Below are 23,346 nucleotides of genomic sequence, written 5' to 3' on the forward strand. Positions count from 1 at the left end.
AGCTGAATTCACCTTTAATCATGCTGACATCATTAGCTCCATCACCTATGGCAAGAGTGACTGCTTTCTTATATTTCTTGACCAGCTCCACCACCTGAGCTTTCTGCAGAGGAGTCACCCGACAGCAGATGACCGTCTTGCACATGCAAGCCGTCCGTAAAAACTCCAGCTCCATGTTGCTCTCCAGAGCGAATGCCTAGGAACACAAAGATCCCAAGAGGAAATAAGATGCTTTTACTCTCTGCAGCTACACCCACCTCAGAATTACATTCAGACATTAGGCAGAAGAAAGTACAGAGGAGAAAATACATTTTCTCACCAGGCTGTGTCCATTTATCACCAGTCCGTAGTCTCCATTTACGTTTTCATCCTGAACCACTTTAGGAGTATCACCCAGGATAATCTCAGGAATAAGGAATTTGTCTTGTTCAGTAGCAGGACGCATCTTTAGACAGGCATCTCTTTGCAAAAAAAGAGACCATTTAAATATAAATACAACAGAAATTCTGTGCAAACATACCCAAAAAGTCTAAAAACAGTAGCAGGAAAAAGAATCATACTGTCGCAAGCTACATTTTGGATCATCATTAAAATGTCCCTATAAAACACCCATTTTGTGTACGCCCACCCAAATTTTGCCTTCTCCCATGTGTTTTAGCACTCAATATATGATACATATGTCATCTGCATGAGATATATTACCTCAGCTCCTGTCTGACCTCCTCGGGTGAGTTAGCTGCAATAAAAAACACGTCGTTCATCTCCTCCCTCAGCAGGTTACACGAGTAGCCAATGTTCTCAGCGGTCTCTGTTAGAGACAGACAGACAGAAACAAGAAAGTTTTCAGAGGGCCACTTGGTAATTTATCATTAAAGGAACTTATATAACACACCACACAACCATGAACACACACACACACACACACACACACAAATGGTGGGTAATTAGTACATTACATAATGATTATAAATGACACAAGCACTGACCTCATCGTGTTACATAACTGAATCATTGCACTTTCATAATGTAAATAGAAGTTTTAGTTTAAATACAAAAGAGACTTTGCGGAGAGATTGTGTTGCTTAAAGGGATAGTTCACCCAAAAATGAAAATTTGTTTCTTCAGTAGAACACAAACGAAAATTTTTAACTCAAACCGTTGCAGTCTGTCAGTCTTATAATGGCACTGCAATGTCCAAACCGTCCGGCGTGCGTTCGCGGCTTCTTCTTCAGCCGGCGCGTGACGGGTCTTCTTCATCTTCTTGCTTTACGGCGGATCGCAGACTTATAAGTCTTTAATGCCTTTATTCCTCTCTTCATAGCAGGAGATGTACAGCACAGAAAATGAGCAATGCAAACACATCAGGTTTACTTAAACTAGTCAGAATTGGGGATGTGATTAAGAGTCTCAGATAGCATAAAGAAATTTTAGAATTAAATAATGAAGCACCTTGCTTGTCACCAGTGAGCACCCAGATTTTGATTTCGGCTTTGGTCAGCTGTTCAATGGTTTGAGAGACTCCATCCTGAAGTTTATCCTCTATTGCAGTGGCTCCGATTAACTACACAAAAAGGACAGCACAAAAACACTTTAGCATCATATTCTACAAAAAAATAACTAACATTTTGGGTAAATTAAACAGAGCAGCCAATATAAAGACTATAACCTCTAACTATGCCTTTGTGTGGGTGTGTGTTTTGTTCATACCATCATGTCTCTCTCTATCTCCTCATATAGTTTCTCTAGATTCTCCTCCCGGTCCTCCAGCGCCACACTGGACTCATGGTGACGCTGTTTCCACTCTGAAAAATATTCCTCATCCAAATCCTTATATGCTAGAACAAGAGTTCTCAACCCCTCACCAGCAAACTCCTACAGAGAAAAAAAAAGATATTGAAAGAATACACAATCAAATATATATTTAATGGGCAAGATTTAAAGTATATATACTGCAACTCTGTGTATGACAGGCACTCCTATTGTGGGTAAATCTGTAGAGTTTTCTACGGAGATCACCCGCTTATGATGTTCTATTTGAGTTTAAAATGAATTAGTTCACCGCCTATGTAGACAGAAGACAGAAAGGCAGCTCACAAGGTTTTGGAACAGAGCTATATTGTCTAAAGTGTGTGAGATAGCATGTGAAGCTCTGAGAGAGATAAACAAATATTCTCTTTGTAGTCTCACTAGAGCCCTCTGGTGTTGACTCACATTGAGGTGCTCAGTGGTGACCTTCATCAGTTCGCTGCAGGAGGGATGTAGTCTCTCATATATGATGGTGTCTGCTCCTTTACAGTACAGGGAGAGCTTGCCCTCTGGATTACGAACTGAAAGAAAGACGCACAATTTTAAAATACACACTATATGAGTAGAGCCATGGAGCCTTCTTAAAGCAACAGTTTACCTAAAAAGACATTTTGCTTTAAATTTACTCACCACCAGGCCATCCGAGATGTAGATTAGTTTGTTTCTTCATCTGAGCAGATTAGAAGAAATTTAGCTTTACAGTGCTTGCTCACCAATCGGTCCTCTGCAGTGAATGGGTGCCGTCAGAATTAGATTGAAAACAGCTGATAAAAATATCGCTATAATCCACAAGTAATCCACATGACTCCAATGCCACGTTGTCATAAAAAGATGCATATGTGTAAAAAAACTAATTTTTTTAAACTTTAAACCATCACTTCTGGTCAAATAAATCAATCCATAATCTGTAATAACAATTCCTCTAGTGAAAAAGTCAATCCCCCATTGTCTTCTCACATCAAACCCCACCGATATATTTGTTTAGAATATATTTGTATATTTATATAATATATTTGTTCCACTTGTAAACGGTGCTTGATCTGTGTATATTTCTCTCCTGATTCAGATGAGATGACTTTTTCACTGAAGAAAACCAATATTATGGATAGAGGACTCTAATTTTAGCCAGAAGCAATGAATTGAAGTTTATAAAAAGGCCTTAATGATGGATTTGTTTATAACAAATCCACAGCTTTTTGCTTCACAAGACAATAATTAATGGACAGGAGTTGCGTCAGATTATTGTGTTTTTATCGGCTGTTTGGACTTTCATTCTGACGGCACCCATTCACTGCAAATGATCCATTGGTGAGCAAGTGATGCAATGCAAAATTTCTCCCAATCTATTCTTATGAAGAAACTCATCTACATCTTGGATGGCCTGAGGGTGAGTACATTTTCAGGAAATTCTCATTTTTGGGTAAACTGTTTGTTCAATCAACAGTGAGCATACCGATTACAGACATCCTTTTTCGCACATTGTTAAAATCCAGGATGGCTAGCAGCTCATAGCTCCTCTGAATCCCCATCTCCTCTATTGTCACTGTCTCAGGGCTGCGTGAGCGGAACACAAACCCGAAATTACGGGCGGCCGTGACCAGAGCGCCCTCATCAGGAGACTGGGCCTGGTACACCAGATCACCTACAGAGTAAATTAAGAGTTAATTAATTAATAATTAAAAACAAAAAAATCACAATGCATGTTTTAAGGTACACTTACAGTAAAAGGGTAAGGCACGTTATACACAACCACTTACCCTCCTTTTTCTCTTCTGCCATGACAGTGTGACAGAGAGCGAGTAATCTGAAGAAAGCATGAACGTCTGGAAGCCCCAGCTTTATAGCCTCTACCAGAGTATGATCATAAAAGAAGAATTTTGGGTCCGCAAGCCGGTTAAAGGAGAAATCCACTGGTGTCATTTCCTATTACCAAACGCAAACTCATTAACCCAGCAGACTCATTAAAACCCCTTGCCATTGTTTGAGACTTTGTTTCTCACCTCTGTGATCTCCAGCCTCTGTCCACTATAGTGGTCAATAACATCTCCTGTAGAGCAGAGAAAACACACTTTTAAGTTCAAACAGTATCTGGCTGTTTGATCGCTGCAGGGGAGTTTTATGTCTTGGCAATCTTTTGAAATAATATAGGCCTATAAATATAAGAAACAACTGATGCATGTGGAATTGGTTCTGACCATAAGATTTCCCATTAATGGAGCATTTGTTGAAGGTCATGATGTTCTGGGTGAGCGTGCCGGTTTTGTCTGAGAAGATGTATTTGATCTGACCGAGCTCTTCATTGAGCGTTGTGGTTCGAGCCTCAGCTGGCGTGTCAGTTCGTGCATGATACATGTTCCTGTCCCAGTTGATGTAGTAACTGTTGCCTAACCGAATTACTTCCATACTGCAATATAAAAACAGAGAATGAAAATAACATTCTTTTCTTAAATTAGTGCAAAAGTTTTTGCATAACAATTTTAGTCAAACATTACAGCAGCATTACAGCCAAAAGGACAAACGATACCTAGAAACTATGCAGAATATTTCTTCATTTTACAAGTTCTACAGTCCTAACACAAGTCCTAAAACTCTGCTCGTCTCCAGGTTTAAATGTAAAAAAAATGTGGTCTCAGACATTTTTCTCAACAGTTTGAATTAATGTTACTTTTCACAGAAAACAAACATAAGCAGTGCATGAACACACTCTACCTGACATATAATGAGATGGGCACCACAGTGTTGAGGATTATAATGTAAGACCAGAAAGTGAGGAACGCTGAAAACGCAGTGTTCTCTTCCCGTGGAAGAAAGGCATTGAACTTTGACCCTGCATGGTTTTCCCAAATCCCATTCCCCACAGCCAGAATAATACACATCAGAGCCAGAAGCCCAAAAATCTACAAAGAGATCAAACAGAGTTACCAACCATCTGCTTACATACTAACCAATTACATTAAATACCATATGAACAAATATAGTCTTCTGTTAATATATTCACTTTTCTGTTCATTTTTTATAGTTTATTCACACTACTTCTAATATGCTGATTTGCTGCTCAAAGGTCTTTTTAATATAAGTGTTGAAAACAGTTGTGCTGCTTAATATTTTTTGTGGAAATTTTTTTTTTTTTTTAAGAGTAAAAGTGTTTAGTCACTTTTGTATAATTTAATGCATCCTTACTAAATAAAAATTATTAGTAGGTCACATATACTGTATAAAGGTGGAGTTTATCTTGAGGTAAAATAACTATAGATTAGACATTTAACTTACAAAGAGCACCAGTACATTCATGAGTCGATCGATACTTGTCCTCTTAAAGGTGCTTTTCCCACAGTTCTGCATCAATTTAGTCTCTGGGCCTGAAGACATAACATATATATATGAACCACGATACTTTTCCTTCAAGACAACAAACCACTAATGATTTCAATCATAAACCCAAAATATTATTTATTTAAAGGGGTCATATGATGCGATTTAAATTTTTCCTTTCTCTTTGAAGTGTTACAAGCTCTTGGTGCATAAAGAAGATCTATAAAGTTACAAAGACTAAAGTCTGAAATCCAAAGAGATATTCTTTATAAAAGTTAAGAGTCAGGCACGCCCCCCTAAAACGGCTCATTCTAACACGCCCCCACATGTCTACATCACAATGTGGGAATATTTGCATAACGCCGCCCAAATGTTCACGCAAAGAAAGAAGGCGTAACTTTTATTCTCGCTGTAGTATTGTTGTTGCCGCCATGTCGTGGAGACGCTGTGTGTTTCGTTGTGAAAGCGAAACTACTTGGTTTGGCCTTCCAAAAGAGGACGATATCCGCTTCGTCATGCCTGGAGCTGATCTGTGCTGGTCGCTGAGGAAATACATAAACTTTGCGCTGTGGATCGCCGGATCGACTTTCACCGTGGACGAAGCGGAGTCCAGCCCGGTGTCGTCACATGTGGCTGCCGCAAGCCCGCCGGCCGCTCCTTCATCGAATCCGCCAGCCGCCGCTCACTCTAGTCCGCCGTGTGTGACGCTGTGTTTCTCGTTGTGAAAGCGAAACTACTTTGTTTGGCCTTCCAAAAGAGGACACAAAGGTTCTAGAACAGTTCAACTCAAATAATGTGTGCAGCACATTTTACGGAGGACTGTTTCCTGATCCTGGAAGAGTAGACTACAATGCCGGCTGTTCTGACTCACATACTGTAAGTATGTTTTTTTATATTAAAGAATTTGTCACTGACGATTCAAACGTGAGTTTTGGGCAGTGTAGAGTAGCACTTGTTGTTTGTCATTTCTCCGATCACAAATGCAGACATGGTTTTATGTTTACGCAGCGCGGCGCGATGCAACGCAACGCGTAAGAAGACAGTATAAATCATTATAATCAGTAATTATGTCCCCACTGGATGCAACAAATGCCTCGTTTGTAATGGGTTTTATTGTTTTTGTCTCGTCGCTCCGGCCGGGACACGGCATCACAGTATGGTAAGGGGCATAACATTTCCGTCACACGCTTGAGGTATTCGCCCAATCAGAGCACACCTCGCTTTTCAGACCGATGAGCTTTGTAAAAATCGACGTGTTTCAGAAAGGCGGGGCATAGAGGAGAAACAATAATGTACAGTATGTGGAAAAGAATGTGTTTTTTTAACCTTAAACCACATAAACACATTTCATTACACAAAATAATGTTCTTTTTAGCAACATCATATGACCCCTTTAAAAGTCAGTTTTTATCTAGTCTATTTAGTCTATGGGCTGGCAAACCATTTTACACCCTCAAAAGCATACACCACACACATTCTCTGCAGTAATAAAGAGGAATTGAACTGGGACACCAGACAGCTCCAGAGCACACACCACACATCTGCCTGAATTTATTACCTGCAAACAACACCAGGCCAAAACACCAGTCTGTGTTTCTGAGTGTGCAGCCCCTAAGCAGGACTCGCTCGTTGTCCAGAGAGTATTTCTGTGTGCCGAATGTCAGCGTGCCCATAAAGCGATCCAGACGGTTGTTAGGAGGCTCACAGCACACCTCCCCTGAAGAAGCACAGAGAAGACCAGAGGAAAATGTTATTGCTCAGAAGTTGAGAAGATTTGGGAGTTCTCAGTTACATTTCATTCATATTAACTTTTTTTGTGTGTGATTGGCATAGCTCAGATAATTTGGTTTTGGGGAAAAATGATATGTTTGCATTTATTTTAGCAGATTTTAATATCTTCTGAGCACAAAATGAGACTATTGTTCTCTTTTGAAACTCTACAGGAGACATGTAAGCTGCGGTTTTACTCGGGAGAAAACTAAAGTTTTATCTTGTTGTCTAGTAAAATAAAAGTTGAGATTCCTATCGGAGAACACAGCAAACAAAAAATAAATAAAAATAGGAAGTAGTACTATTTTCCATATTAAAAGCCAAAAAAAGCGTGTTGCTGATTCCAATTCATTTCCTAAACTAGTAAAGACTTCTTATGAGATTAATATCTGTATGAAGGAGAGATGCTGGAAGAATGATCAGAGTAGGCAGGGTCAGTAATTGTTTATATTTGGCCTTTGGCTTTCTATGAATGGAAGGAGTATGATCATGGAGTAACCCAGACAAATGACAAAATCTCGCAAAACTCACACACACATCTCTGATGTGTGTCCCTCATCATTTGTATAGGATACGATTTCAATTTTATTCTTTAAAATAAGGCACCTTCCCACAACCAAGTTAAGGCTGGTCTGTGCCTTCTCAAAATTCAGTGTAAAGTTGCAAAGCTGCATACTGAAAATGCCAGACTAAACTATGCCTGCTCTGACTCTCCTCAGCTCCTAGTATCAAAATATATAGTTGTAATTGCATTTATGCATCTCTGAGCAGCATTAAACAGTCTGTACTTTTTTAATACTTCATCTTGTAACTAACCATCTACCTCTTTGGTTACCAACATTCTGTAATCTTCTTTTGTGCTCAACAGAAACTCTTATAGGTTTGGAATAACTTGAGGGTAATAAATGATGACAACAATTTTATTTTTGGTGAACTATCCCTTTAACTAGAGCAAGGAATTCTCTCGCTCTCTTTCTCCTCACCATTGAATGCAGCCAAAGCCTCTAAATAGTCTCCCATGTCTCCCGTTACAGTCAGAGCCTGTTTAACCTTCAGGTTGGTTTCTCTGTGTGACAAAAAGCGACAAAGAAAACATAAACATGAAGTCAGGCATTCAGTATTCCAACTTAAAAATATATATATTCACATGAGATATTTCAGCTTCATTAAAACAACACAAAGGTATTTGATACAGCTGCACATACATAAAAACAACAATGCCTCTTTTCTGTTTCTTGTACTTACCCATCCAGCTCCGCAGTTTCAATGTACACTAAGTTGAGAGGTTCACTGCTGGACAACAGGAGCAAATCTGCCTGTGAGGATGATACAGCGAGACAAGGTGATGTTAATTTAATATCAATTTACATCTGATCCTAAATCATTAAGTAAAGATATACATTACATTGAATGTAATCTAAATCTGTAAAATGTATTACTGTGACAAACTGGTTGTTCTCCAACTTTATGATGTCTCCCACTTGCACATTCATCCATTTCTCGCTTATCAGTCTATTTTGAAAGAAAGAGAACAAATTATGTCTAACGCATAAACAACATTATTCTGATTTCAACAAGTTGCAACACTCAGGGTGTGTGGGTCATGTGTTTCTATTTAACTCAACATAAATTATGAAAGCACATTCTTTGATGAGGGACCACCAAGAAAATTATTTCAAAAATAGAAATCTGAGGCATCAATCAAGCAGCCATTCATTTTGTGTGTAATCTAAAGAACATCATGAGAACAGGTCAGAACAAGAGGAAGAACCTTTCGATGCGTCTACAGCTGCGTCCTGTTGTGACTGATGTGTTTGTTTTGTAGTTTTGTAGAAGAACACTCACTAAATCCCACCTTTCAGTTAAATGGGCCAAAGATTAGGGCTCTAGAAAGTGCATGCACATTAGCTGAACAAAATATGGAAAAAATGCACCTGGTTTGAGCTACAGTATAGAGGCAAAATTTATGAAACCATTGATAGTATTAGTGATATGATAAATATTACTGAGACACTCAGGTCATGATCATATACCAAAACTAAAGTTGTATAAACAATATAAAAAAAAACGTCTTGATGGCAAAATAGCTCTGACTGCATTTGGTGTCATGTGAAATTCATGTTTGAAAAAGGTGTGTAGGTAACAAGACTGACAGAGAGTGACAAACAAAATTTGACAGCCACTCACTTTCCATTGATGAGCACATTCACTTTACGGTTATTCACCTGCCTGTCACTTCTGTGGCGATTCTGTCAGAGAAAAAAAACAAAGAAAAAAAAATCATGTAGGAAATTAAATAAATAGCAAAAAGAAAAATGTAACAGAAGCTCTCATGGGATAAATAAATTTTTGAAGACAGAAGAGAATGCCAAGACCTTCTGCATCCAGAAACCAGCTCATTTTGAAGGCTAGAGAGAGAGGAGAGGAGGGGCGAGGAGTGCGATTCCCTAATTCCCCTCCACTCCCCTCAGCAGGAACATAAGGACTATTGTACTCCTGCTGAGGGTGAGGTGACTCCTGCTAACTGTATCAAATTCTCCAGTCCACTGCTGACAAATTTTAGATCCGTAACCTTTCGCGTTACGATTTTCTGCTGCTCAGAGGAAAGTTTGCTTGATGACGCCTGTGTGCCAAAGTAAAGGGCATTTAAATTTGACGTGTACGGAGTATTGTAGTAAAAGCTGCCAGTCTCATTAACTAAATGTCAGTTTATTTCCATGAGCATGGGAAACCCAGAGTTAGCTCTGTTTGGGATCTGGCAGAAAGTCTGGAGGTCCTCTGGATCACATTGGGACAAAAGAAATGACTGGTGGGGCAACGCTATTCAGTACTACGTGGCATAAAATAATCAACAAAATGTTGCAAATCTGCGTGACTTTCTTTCTACTGCGAAATATTGCTTTCTAATGTTGGTAGCTAAACAGTTTTTGTTCCCATTGACTTCTATAGCTTGGACAAACAATACAATGGAAGTCAGTGGGATCAAAACTGCTTTGTTATGAACGATCAACATACAAAATGTCTTCTTTTGTGTTTAGCAGAGGAAAGAAACTCAACAACATGACGGCGAGGAAATGTTGACAGAATTGTCTTTTTTGAGTGGACTATCCCTTTAAAGGAATAATTTGGCAAAAACAGTCTAATCGCAGTCAGATCTTGCTGTTTCCTCTCAGGAGGGGAAAAAGAAAGAAATACGAACAAAGAATGAATAGATCTTCAGTTTGTTGTATATAGTCACATGTGATGTGTGTACTTACAATATCATCAATGGCATCTTTGGCTGCAGTCACTGTTAATACTAAGACTAGAGGGACGACAGTGGTGAACCAGGACAGAGAAGAAATAGCAGGAATAACCTACGAAACAAAAAATGTTAAAGGGGTCGGTCATATGATGCTATTTCAATTTTTCCTTTCTCTTTGGAGTGTTACAAGCTCTTGGTGCATAAAGAAGATCTGTAAAGTTGCAAAGACTAAAGTCTCAAATCCAAAGTGCATAGCTCAGATAATTTGGTTTTGGGGGAAAATGATACGTTTGCATTTATTTGAGCAGATTTTAATATCTTCTGAGCACAAAATGAGACTATTGTTCTCTTTTGAAACTCTACAGGAGACATGTAAGCTGGGGTTTTACTCGGGAGAAAACTAAAGTTTTATCTTGTTGTCTAGTAAAATAAAAGTTGAGATTCCTATCGGAGAACACAGCAAACAAAAAATAAATAAAAATAGGAAGTAGTACTATTTTCCATATTTGTAAAAGCCAAAAAAGCGTGTTGCTGACTCCAATTCATTTCCTAAATTATGAACTAGTAAAGACTTCTTATGAGATTAATATCTGTATGAAGGAGAGATGCTGGAAGAATGATCAGAGTAGGCAGGGTCAAGTTTTTATCTAGTCTATTTAGTCTATGGGCTGGCAAACCATTTTACACCCTCAAAAGCATACACCACACACATTCTCTGCAGTAATAAAGAGGAATTGAACTGGGACACCAGACAGCTCCAGAGCACACACCACACATCTGCCTGAATTTATTACCTGCAAACAACACCAGGCCAAAACACCAGTCTGTGTTTCTGAGTGTGCAGCCCCTAAGCAGGACTCGCTCGTTGTCCAGAGAGTATTTCTGTGTGCCGAATGTCAGCGTGCCCATAAAGCGATCCAGACGGTTGTTAGGAGGCTCACAGCACACCTCCCCTGAAGAAAGCACAGAGAAGACCAGAGGAAAATGTTATTGCTCAGAAGTTGAGAAGATTTGGGAGTTCTCAGTTACATTTCATTCATATTAAGTCATTATAATCAGTAATTATGTCCCCACTGGATGCAACAAATGCCTCGTTTGTAATGGGTTTTCATGTTTTTTGTTTCATCGCTCTGGCCGGGACACGGCATCAACATTTCCGTCACATGCTTGAGGTATTCGGCCAATCACAACGCACTGGATAGCTGACCAATCAGAGCACACCTCGCTTTTCAGACCGATGAGCTTTGTAAAAATCGACGCGTTTCAAAAAGGCGGGGCATAGAGGAGAAACAATAATGTACATTGTGGAAAATAATGTGTGTTTTTTTACTTTAAACCGCATAAAAACATTTCATTACACCAAATACACAAAATAATGTTCTTTTTAGCAGCATCACATTAAAGCCCCTTTAATGTGCTTTAAATGTGGGAACATGATATTAAAGTAATGGCAACAACATACATGTAGTTACTGTATTGTGAGCCAGAGACGTTGCACATATATGAATGTGAGAAGTCGTATATGACTGCGTGATTTGAGCTTAAGAAAAATTTATTTATGATATGATTATTGTCAGTTGTTGATCATGTAATTTTTAATTGTTACAGTCTCTCCATTCATTTACTAGTGTCTATGGTCACTGTACTTGCATGAATGGAAAGAGCTGCCCATGATGAGTAACAAAAATGGCTGATGTCAACTGACTTGCCTCAAAGTCAAGGCTAGTAAAGAGCGAGTAAATGAAGTTACAGGGTCATGAGACGGTCATTATTGTGCAAGAATCCAGTCATTTAGAATGTGTGGGGTGTAGGCTTGATACGGGAAGTCAGGGTCACGTTACAAACCCATTCTTCACAATATGCATGACTAAACTAAATATGTCAAACTGAGGAAACATCCTGAAAGAATTTCACTTCCTTTGAATTGGACAGACTTTGTATTCAAATCCCTATTCATCCATTTATTTATTTTATAGGTACTAATGGAAACATATTATGAACATATCAGTCTTGCAAACTGTTGCCAGTGCTTCACTCAGTAAACTTGGATATTACACACCTGTAGGATGAGCAAGAAGAGGAAGTAGGCATTAGCGATCCTCTGGAACTGCTCAAACAAGTTGAGAGGCAGAAAAGTGAAGGGGTTGTATTTGGAGGTCTTGATGGAATTGGTCTTCAAGAAGAAAAGATGAAAGATGATTCAATAGAGTTGTTCAGATATCATGATTCATGTGGTGATGTGGTTTGTCTAAAGATTACACATGCTGGAAGTCATTTCCCAATATAAGTAATATGTGATGAAAGACGATGACAAATAACAAGTGTTTTCTTTTTATAGAAAGGTATCTAAAAATAACTGCAATCTGTTAGGAGGAAACTGTTTGGTGGATATAATGTCATGACGACACCTACGGTATGTCATCAGACAAAACATAAATGTTCATTTTTGTAGGTTTGAATTAGCGATTTTCTGTCAATTTTCTGATTTTATACTCACAGCATATTTGAAAGATGAGTTATATTCTCTGTCATTTGCTCTGATTTTCCTCTCCACCTCTAGAAGAAAATATAGAGAGAAATTGTATATACTCTTTACAAATGTTAGGCTTGGTTAGGTTAGGTTAGGCAAGTTGGTGAGTTGATGAAAAAGTGTTTGTCAGGATGCTCAAACAAACAAACATTTCAACAGCACCACAGCATTTAAACTTTTGGGGAAATCAACCAATGAATACATCACAACGATGACAATTCACTTTTGAGTTATGAAAGACTTTGGTTTGATAGTGTTCTGATGTCAGAGCTGTATGTCATGCATGTACCTTTTTCTTTCTTCCTTATACAGTCTAAGCCAAAGAATGACATGGCTTCCTTTCTTCCTTTTCAAGGATTAATCATAATTTCTCTGAAAAAAAAGAACAAAACACTTGTCTGGGAGTTGTTTTCCTTTCAGGAAGAGTGTGTAAACTGCTTAATGATGACGGTGATTCAAAATGATCTTTAAGCACTTTTTGTTTGTACAAAAGCACAAATACATTCTGAGTTTTTAATGGATAAACGCAACTGTGGCACACCATGCATGCAAACAAACAGACATGAACACACTAATACACAAGCGTTCAAATGTTTAGGGTCAGTAAGATTATTTTTCAAAATAAATTAATTCTTTTTATAAAAAAAGGGACAGTAAAGACAAAAACTGGCATACTGGCATAAAGGCTGCTGAAAATTCAGCTTTGCCATCACAGAAATAAATTCTATTTTAAAATAAATTGCAATAGAAAAGTAATTTTAAATTGTAATAATATTCACAATATTACTATTTATACTGTATCAGAAATAAACGTAGCCTTACCGAACATAAAAGAACGTTTTAAAAATCTTACAGACCCCAAACTTTTAAAAGGAGGTATATTTGCACATTTACACACCACACACACATTTCAAGTTGAGGAAAAAGCACTTATGAAACCCGCCCATTGGACAATTCCAGAGTGACTTCAGCACAAGAGTTAATTATAGAAACCACATGTGTGTGTGTGTTTAAGAATGTGTGTTTTAAACATACAGCACACATGCTAGAGCAGCTCTGGAAGGACTGTTTTCCACTGCGGCCACAGCTTGGTTATGCTATCCACATCACTGGAAAAAAAACTAGTCATTATGAAAATCAAAAATAAACATTTAAGGGGTTACAAATCAGTACATGTCCTACTCAAGTTTAACTGGAAGCCTTAAAGGGATATAGTTACCCAAAAGTGTGAATTCTGTCATCATTTACTCACATGAATGCAGTTTGAAACCTGGGTGACTTGATGACTTGAGATCTATGGAGCATAAAAGGAGATATTTAACTGAATGTTCAAGCTGCTCACTTCCATTCAATGCTAGCAGACAGCATTGAATAGACCAGATAAAGCACTGTAAATGTATCATAAAAGTAGGCTATATGACAATTATTTGAGAACTATGTCAGAAAAGAGAAAAAATATTCTAATTTTGTACTTTTCTTCATAAATAGCCATCATATAACTACTTTCATTGGCCTTTTTGGTGCTTTTTTAAAATCCTTTTTGAGGTCTGAATGCCCCATGTCATTGTATTCTTTCAATGTATGGAGAAAAAATGTTTTATCATTTATCATCATATTTTTGATTCTACATTTCATTGTAATCTGTATAATCAACATACAGAGTCTTTACACTGCAAAATCTAATTTGCAATGGAATGCATAAGACCTTTCCTACTCTAATTGTCAGTAATGACTGAGCCCAAAAAGAAAAAAACAATTACAGCATGTACTGAAACAGAGACAACACCCAAGCCAAATGTGCAAACTTTGTGAAGTGAATTCTACACAGCAGCACAAGCTGCAGGGAGTGATTTACAGCAAAATAGGCAGAATAGGACAGAAATAAGGGGGTCACTGAGTGAAAAACAGTGCAAGTGGTTGGATAAAGAAAGAGATGAGTCCAAATAAACTACAGAAACAAATACAGGGGGTTCTGATGGGGTGCAAAATGACAAGGCACAGGCCACAACACGCACACATAAAAACCACATTATTATGCAAGTATATGTTTGCAAACACGCATGCTACAGGAACACCTGTCTCACTGCCACCACAGTAGGGTTAGGCTGTACCCTCACTGTACAGCAAAACAAAAAAAAGTAGTCACTGAGGAAACAATCAAAAAAAAAAAGATTGAAACTGCCATTTTAATAAATAAAAAAATATATTACATAAACGTTACATATGCAAGACGTGCTTAATGAAGTAAGGTGTGAGCAGAAGAGAAAAAAAGCAGACAAAATCCAACCACAAAAAGAAAGAGGCAAAACTCTCAGTTTTAGTAATCCCATACTATAAATCATCCCCTCGTGCTCTCCCAAGCACACACTTGCCTTGTAAATTCCAATTACATTTCTGAGAGTTTTTTGAGAAATTTAAATTGAGGTTGCGGAATTGCAAATTGAATTTGAATTTAAAGAAGAAAAATGAACTGTAATTCAAAGACAAAGTTAAAATGCTTGAAATAGAGTTATTTTATGTCCGGCATTTTAATTTAAATCCCAGTTCAACTTCCTGTGGGTTGTGCTAATTTAATTCAAAATTAATTTCAAAGGTGATTAAAAATGGTGACCATATACATATAAATTCTAAGCAGAAAAAAATAGTTATAGGCACACATCAACTGCCCTATAAAGAATTTAAGGCAGCACCTAGAAAATCCTCACTCAGTACTCTAACCTTCCTCTCTTTGGAAGGAAAAAACAATGACTGGCAATTTTACAAACACTGTCTAGAAGTCAAATGCAGTCATATGTGTGTGTGTGTGTGTGAGTTTTCTGAGGGGCTATTGTGTGCACTCTCGGTTTCCACCTTTGACACAAAGCCAACATTAAATCTTTTTTCCTGTTTTCTTGTGAAATGTGAAAAAAAATGCTAAGCAAATGAGTGTGTACACATGCGTGCCTGGCTTACATCTGAGTGAATTCAAGTTAAATATGCATACAAAAGAAGTACGATCCTGTCTCCTGATGAGCTTTGTGTGTCTCAGAATACCCCACATGCCTGTGTGTGTGCTGGCATGCTCTGGTCACTATTGTTCCACACCACTTCAGATAATTTACAGTGCCCTGAGGGCTATTTGACTGTAAACTGGGCCATAGACGTCATAACAGATTCAAAAGAGCATGCAAATGAATGAATGAATGAATGAAGTTAAAGTGTTACATGCTGTTACTTTTAATAAATGTTGGTTTTAATTACAAAAAAAGATAAATAATAGGACAATTTATGAGGGTGTGAAAACACAGACACTAAAACCACTAAAGGGGTTTTGAAAGTAGGGCAGTTCATTGAACAAGGGGTTCTTTAGAATACCACTGAAGACAAAAGTAAATGTCACTGTGTGTGTCTACAGTGTATCTATGTATCAATATATCTAATCTAATCTAATATAATATATACAAATCAATGCAGGGTAACAGTATAAACCCTGAATGCACAAACACTAACAGTGCAACTCAAACTCAAGTCTGGTTAATTGTGAGGGAATGGAGAAAAACATTGTGAAATGCAACATTTTGATTAACTGCTGAAAGATCATACAATAGAAGGAAGTGCTAATGACAAACAAGTGAACACTTGTACAATGCAGTCTCTGTACAGTCTGTGGGAAAGCTAAAAGATTAGCAACAAGTGCAGCACTAAACACTAAACCATCAATATACTATACAACATTCAAATTGATCACTGCACGCAAGATTAAAACAGGTCTGGAACATCAAGTTAAGCTTGAAATTAAATCTGCGTTTATCAAAGTGTCCCTCAGACATGCAAACCATGCAAAACTCATCCACAGAGCTTCAGGAGGTCTGATAGGTTCAGCCTGAATCAGGCCAACGGAGGCAAAGGTGGCTAAGACTAAGATAGACAACTTTCCCTGTAGTTTACATATTAAATGGCTATACCATTGTGTACGAAATGTGCTATATAAATAAACTTGCCTTGCCTAAATGAGCTTGCTTGCATTTGAACGCCTAGCCAATTAACAATTTCATCTTAAAAAATGTTTAGTAAAGGCATTAAAGCGATAAATCACAACTAAACGGAAAATCTATAAGACAAGAGCTGATGAATAATTCAGCCAATCCTTACAACGGCACTCAGGTACAGCAAAAGGAGGAGAGTCATAATAATATTTCACAATATTACATTTTTTCCTGTAGTTCTGATCAAATAAATGTAGCCTTGATGAGCATAAGAAACTCCTGTAAAAAAACATTAAAAATCGTTCTGATCCCAAACTTGTGACCGGTAGAGTACATATTATTCATAGCTACGAAAATTAATAACCATGACCTTTGACATTTATAACTGCATCCAAAATTATTTTAGTATTACAGCATAAGAAAAAGAGGACAATCACAAGTTGTTGCAAGCCAACGAAGAAGATTTGATAAATAAAGTCTTAAAATAGCTTACCCCTCGACGTAACTTTTGTCTGCCAGAAACTCATTCAGAACCTTGAGTCCAGCGGGTGTTTTGAGATCACCAAAGCCCATTGTTAGAAGTTACCGGTGAGACCTCGTGTACAAACGTGGAACCCTGAACTTGGAGGAAGAGCGAAGGAACGAGAAAAGAACGCGAGACTGTCTTAATACCGCTGACGCCATAACTCCGCCCACTCTTGACATTTTTGCAAAAACATACGAAAATGGAACATTTTTTATAGCAATTTGCTCTAGGTATGGAAAGCTTAACTTTTATAGATAATAAAGACGGCACGATAATCATCTACCGTTTTTCACAGATACCGAAAACCGTGTTGACTGGTTGGCTTTTAACGTGAAATAAGAGACGGAAACGACCGTTTTTATGAGCGGAAATGACGACGAATAAATGTAAAAGGTCAACGACAAAAGTTAGATTAATCATATAAAATGTATTTAATATATTAATGTATTTGAACATACGTGTATGAATTTCCTATATTATAGAACAATCTGACGTAATAAAATGTTTTTGTCTTTTTTTCAAAGATTAATGTGCATCGGCTTTTTCCGTCATTTCCGAAATCACCCGAGTACACATTCACAACTGAACCTACGGCTGTAACGCTGTTCTGGTCTAGAAGGCCAAATAGCGTCAAGGTAAGAATTGAAGATGATCTTTTGTGTATATTAAAGTGTAAAGGGCATATTGTCTGGATATTTACTTTGTGTGTAACGGCTGGAATTACTCCAGGTTTGAGTGTCACAAGATGCTTTAGAAATCATTCTAATATGATAATTTGATGCCCAAGCAATTTTTTAAAAATATATAAATTAATATTATATATAATATCATTATATATATATATAAAATATAGTTTTTATATTTATATGATATAATCCCTAGAGACCCCACACTAAAAAGACACAGTCAGTTTGAGGTGTAGTACACTACATGACCTGCCAAAATTAAGATGTGAGTTACGTAGAATTTCAAACATTTAATCTTGTGTTATCACTATTGTGAATAAGTGATCAAATTAAAATATGCATTCAAGTATTCATAAAGTTTTTTTTGTCACAAAAGAACAGCAGTGGTTTACATCAGGTAACTTCAGGAGAGTTAAACCCTGTGTGCCATGTGTTTCTCAGCAGCAGGCTGGTTAGAAAAGTTGTACAATCCAACAGAATGCACATTTCAAAACACCTCAACGTTTTTAGTCTATTTTGACACCAAATATTAGCAACGAAAACAAAAACCAAAACTCGTCCTCAGGCTGTGTATTACGTGAACCCCTTTTAAGACTGCTGACAGACGAGAAAAAACTCTTTCACACTCACACCCACAAGATTACTTCCTGTGTTTTCCAGGACTGTCTGACGAATCCCCCTCCACTGACCTTGACCCCACCTTTACCCTCAGGATTCTTACCGTAAATGTCCTACAGTGACATCGTAGTGTGTGTAGGTCTAGTGTGGCACTTCTTTCTCCAGCCAGAGATCGCCAAAGTCAGCCAAAGAGTCTCCTCCTCTTTGTCTTGCCCTTTTATTTTCTCTTTCTCCTCCTCCTTTCTCTCGCTTCTCAGTCTTCCATCTGCTCTCACTTTATGTTGATGGGAAACAGGGAGTGCAGGCATCCAGCCTAGACTCATTCTCACACACACACACACACACACACACACACATACACACACACACACACACACACATAAACAAGGAAGAGGGGCAGCAACTTGCAATGCTCTCCTCTGTGTTTCTCTTTCTTGCTCCACTCTAGTGATAGTTTATCTGAGGTAACATTTACTCTTGGTCTTCCGGTGTAAAAAAACTTTTAAGATCTCTATACATCTCTCTCTCTCTCTCTCTCTCTCTCTCTCTCTCTCTCTCTCTCACCCACTTACTTGCTAGAAAAGTATCGATTTCCTGCACACCAAAAAGTGAAGCTAGCCATTTTTTCCCCCATTCCTCTAACCGCTGACAAAGTACAGCAGTACTGAGCATGTTCACTATGACCACAAGGCCACACACACACAGACTAAACACACACAATATACATGTTTACTTAACCATCTAAACAAGGACTTCTGTTTTTATATAAAGCTAATTATAATCAGTTACACAGTCAAGCAAGTCCTCAGATATATATATATATATATATATATAATATTTTGTTCACTTCTGGGAAAGAATTTGTCCGCAAAACTATAACCAAGTATTCAAGCATAAATTTAGGTAGAAAGCTATCACAGGCCAGTGACTTATTTCTGTCCAGTAAGTGAATAATCATTAAAATAGTCCTGATACAGCACTGCTCAAAAATGCATGCAACATGTTTTATGAGGAAATGACTATAGGTAACCTTATTATAAAGAAAAGAAAACAGGTTAATCATACTAATCTGAACTATTAAACACTCTTGAGCATACTAACACACACACACACACACACAAAGAGTACTTACTGTCATTAAACACTTTTCCATGTAAATAGCTTTACTTTAGATGTGAAGTATATGCCACAACATTAAAGTGCCCCTATTATGGATTTTTGAAAGTTACCTTTCTTGCTGTGTAACACAGCTCTACGTGAATGAAAACATCCTGCCGAGTTTTAAATCTGTAAGTGCACCGTGTATAAAGTTATTGTCTCTCAAATACACACAAAGAGTACTTACTGTCATTAAACACTTTTCCATGTAAATAGCTTTACTTTAGATGTGAAAAAGTATATGCCACAACATTAAAGTGCCCCTATTATGGATTTTTGAAAGTTACCTTTCATGCAGTGTGTAACATCTACGTGAATGAAAACAAACTGCCGAGTTTTAAATCTGTAAGTGCACCGTGTATAAAGTTATTGTCTCTCAAAAGAAAGAGTCGACTCTGAATCATTGAAACGAGTCGTTTTTAAAACGAATCCCAAGCCGTTTCATGTTGAAGTCAAAATGAAACATTAGCATATTGCCCCGCCCACTTGTTGGTCTTTTCAAGGTTGGTCTGAATGAAAATGTAAATTCATTCTTTGCCACTAGGTGCCGCTGTTGGAGCGGTAGCTGTTTCCCCGGTAACACTGTACACAAAGCAGCACTGCGCTCACAAACGCTGCTTTATCAGGCATTACAAGCAAGATGAAATGAAAATGAGACCAATCGGACCAATCACCGCCGATTAGCGTCACGCAAAGGAGGGGTTTGGAAAAATTTATCGTTTAACAAATCGTTTGGGAGTTGTTGAGCAAGTAAGGTAAAAAAAAAAAAAGCATATTATAAGACAATGAAAGTGTTTTTTGACCTTGCATGCATGTCAACCTGTTGTTGGGGACTCCTAAAACCAAAATATGAACCTTTCATAACCCATAATAGGGGCACGTTAATGTAATTCACCCACTATTAAATATATGTATTCCACATCAAAATACACCAACATTAAATGCAAATAATTGATCTGCATTATACAGAAACGAGTCTTACCTCCGTTTCACTGATTTTTAAAACAGATCACCTTATTAAAGGCAGAGGTCAAGGAGTGAAATGGCCTGGTGGTTTTGAACAACAAAGCTGGGCAAGGATCGGATTCCTCTAGAGGAACTGCTAAAGAGAGAAGGAACACTCAAAATGACATGTTTCTGCTGCTAAATGCTAAAGACAAAGGAAGAGAGGAAATGGTTTAAGAGGAAGAACCGTAGTCATATCGAACGTTAGAAAGAATGAGTGTAGGTTTTACAACCACAGATCTATGCATCCAAATGCACATCAGAAAGAAAGATCAGAGTCGCACGTTAATTCATAAATAATTTATAAATAAATTCAGAATATCAATTCAATCTGTGATCTCTTCCATAGCTTAAAGTACAGAAATAGCTTTCCACATATTGACAAAACATAAATAAACATATGACCAAAAGCTGGATTTTACAATAAATGCATGCACATGTGGTAGTCTACTTTACAGACTGTGTTTACGCCTGTTTGGTTGTGCATATATTACAAACAAAACGAACCATAACTCCATTACACCTCAAAAAAGAGAGCATACAAACTACTTGGCACAAGGTAAACAGTTTCATACAGTACATCCCTTCTCATTGGCTGCCACTACTGGCTGGTCTATATTTGTCCTTATTTACTTGCGTATTTATCTGTTTTGAGACTTGGGGGGATTACTATGATCTTTGGAGCAGTCAGACTATTAGAAGTGTCTTTCAAGTTAAGGTGATGAATATATTGAAGGTATCACAGATAAGATTTCAAGAACACATTAATGAACAAGACCAATAGAGAAAAACATGTGTCTAAATGTGCATATCTGTGCCTGGCAATCAAAGAATAGGCAGCCAATGTAAATCAATCTTGTTAGACCACTCCCCCTGCTATAAGACTCCTCCCATTCAGAAGGCCACGGAGAACATGTGGAATGAGCCCATAGACTCATGTTTAACAAAACTCTCGCATCTTCTCACATTTTTTTTGTAATGTCATTTATACCTTTCATTACGATGCGTTTGAAATAACTGTGAAGTGCTCAGTAAAATGCGTAGCGTTCTGCTTTTCTCTTCTCACAGGGCTCCCACACATTTTTACCAATAAATTTTGATGACTTTTCAAGTTGTTTGATAAACTAGATAATTTTGTAAACATTGTTGCAAAGAATTCAGAGATCGCACTCACAAATACCAATTTCTAGCCAACAAATCATTTTAGTTTCGACTTTTTAAGACTTTTTTTGTATTATTTTCATGACTTTTCCAGTCATTTGAATACCTAGATCATTTTTGTGAAAAAATGCAGATTACAAATAAATTTCTAGCCAACAAAATATTTTGCATATTGCAAAATATTAAGTTTTTTTTAATTTGCACGACTTTTCAAGTCATTTGATTAACGAGATAATTTTCATAAAACAGAGACTGCTCTCACAAATATCAATTTCTAGCCAACAAAATATTTTAGTATTCTGGCTTTTTAAGAGTTCTTAATATTTCCATGAATTTTCAAGTTGTTTAACTACATACAAAAATGCTGGGATTTCTGATTAAATATTTAAATACTGACTTTTCATGCCTGGAAACCAACATCTGAAAATTCCCTGATATTTCCAGAGTTTCCATGACGGTGGGAACGCTATTCTCAACGCTAGCACTCATTTTGTGAGTTGTTGCCCATAATGTAGAGTGCGATGCAAAGCCAGTCAGACAGTTAAGTGACTCTTAAGGCTTTGAATAAACATACGCAATTTTATAAACAGTGTAGGTCCTTGTGTGATTGGTTTGTGAACGCTTGTTTGCCTGTCAGTGTTTTCATTCGTCTCGTATTATCAAAGTCTCTTCTGTTTTAATCAGTCCGCTTTAATCCTAATGACAAATTGAGGCGGTCAACCTTGAGTTTCATCTTCACCTCCCCTCTTCAGCAGGTCTGGTCTCAGACTTTAGTTTGACAAACTCTTTGGCAACCTCATCAGTTGAGCGCTGAGAGAGGATTCGTAGTGCGGTGGTCCCGGTTTCATCAATGTTGATACGCGGACCCAAGGGGCACCAGCACACGCAGCTTTTCCGGTCTGCTATGTCTCGCAGCTGCAGTACTGCGATCCCGACCATCCGATCCGCACGACCGAAACAATAATCCTTCACCGATATCTGAATCTCATAGCAGTCCAGACTCACGCCTTTACCCAACACACTGATTGAAATAAAGGAAGGAAACAATACACATTTTTTTTATATATATATATATATATATATATATATTTTTTTTTTATAATAGTTTAACTGCTAGTAAGTATTAGTATTGTTCTTATAGAAAATGCTGGTATTTCAAAGCGAGTAGACGCGTTTTTACTCACAATTGAAAGGCCTCGTTGTACTTTGCAGTCCAGCTGTTGTTTTTCGATTTGGTTGTGAATTTTCGTTTCTTCTCTGTAAGCTGTGGGCCGACCAGGTTAACATCCACAAATGGACGAAACATCCCTGAGGTCTGCCATTTCATGTCATTTACTGCAATCACTGGAAGAGAAAGAGATAAAGAGTTCATAAAAAGACACCAGGGGGACTTGATTAAATTGTCATTATCTCACCAGACACTTAAATGCACAGATAAGAGTCCTAAATTTAGCTCTTACCTCGGACGCCGAGTTTCTGCTCAGTGTTTCCAGCTGGGGGCGACAAATCCAGCTGAATCACCGCTTCCCCAATCGGCCGCTCGACCCCAGAGCCTGTCAATCAAA

General features: G+C 37.7%; 2 protein-coding genes across 2 annotated transcripts in view; both read right to left on the reverse strand.

Moving 5' to 3' along the window:
- Nucleotides 1–345: 345 nt before the first annotated feature.
- On the reverse strand, nucleotides 346–18,680 carry LOC107597298 (phospholipid-transporting ATPase ID-like). The gene is made up of 21 exons (XM_016288312.1): nucleotides 18,561–18,680; nucleotides 12,952–13,034; nucleotides 12,630–12,688; nucleotides 12,192–12,305; nucleotides 10,146–10,244; nucleotides 9,076–9,137; nucleotides 8,328–8,400; nucleotides 8,134–8,204; nucleotides 7,872–7,954; nucleotides 6,677–6,835; nucleotides 5,077–5,165; nucleotides 4,516–4,703; nucleotides 4,002–4,210; nucleotides 3,807–3,853; nucleotides 3,564–3,729; nucleotides 3,260–3,448; nucleotides 2,212–2,327; nucleotides 1,708–1,872; nucleotides 1,450–1,561; nucleotides 703–808; nucleotides 346–459 (listed from the first exon to the last, which is right to left on the reverse strand). The coding sequence occupies exons 2-21, from the start codon at nucleotides 12,992–12,994 to the stop codon at nucleotides 429–431; spliced, it is 2,181 nt and encodes a 726-aa protein (XP_016143798.1). The 5' UTR covers nucleotides 12,995–13,034; nucleotides 18,561–18,680; the 3' UTR covers nucleotides 346–428.
- Nucleotides 18,681–20,905: 2,225 nt separating this feature from the next.
- unc13ba (unc-13 homolog Ba (C. elegans)) overlaps nucleotides 20,906–23,346 on the reverse strand; it is a 56,686-nt gene continuing 54,245 nt past the window's right edge. Inside the window, exons 46-48 of the mRNA XM_016288314.1 lie at nucleotides 23,242–23,334; nucleotides 22,966–23,125; nucleotides 20,906–22,802 (exon numbers count right to left, since the gene is read on the reverse strand). Coding sequence (XP_016143800.1) covers nucleotides 22,517–22,802; nucleotides 22,966–23,125; nucleotides 23,242–23,334 — 539 coding nt within the window. The 3' untranslated portion in view covers nucleotides 20,906–22,516. The remainder of the gene's footprint in view (nucleotides 22,803–22,965; nucleotides 23,126–23,241; nucleotides 23,335–23,346) is intronic.

Source organism: Sinocyclocheilus grahami, unplaced genomic scaffold, assembly GCF_001515645.1.
Source record: "Sinocyclocheilus grahami isolate Dianchi unplaced genomic scaffold, SAMN03320097.WGS_v1.1 scaffold230.1, whole genome shotgun sequence".
Taxonomy (NCBI): Eukaryota; Metazoa; Chordata; class Actinopteri; order Cypriniformes; family Cyprinidae; genus Sinocyclocheilus; species Sinocyclocheilus grahami.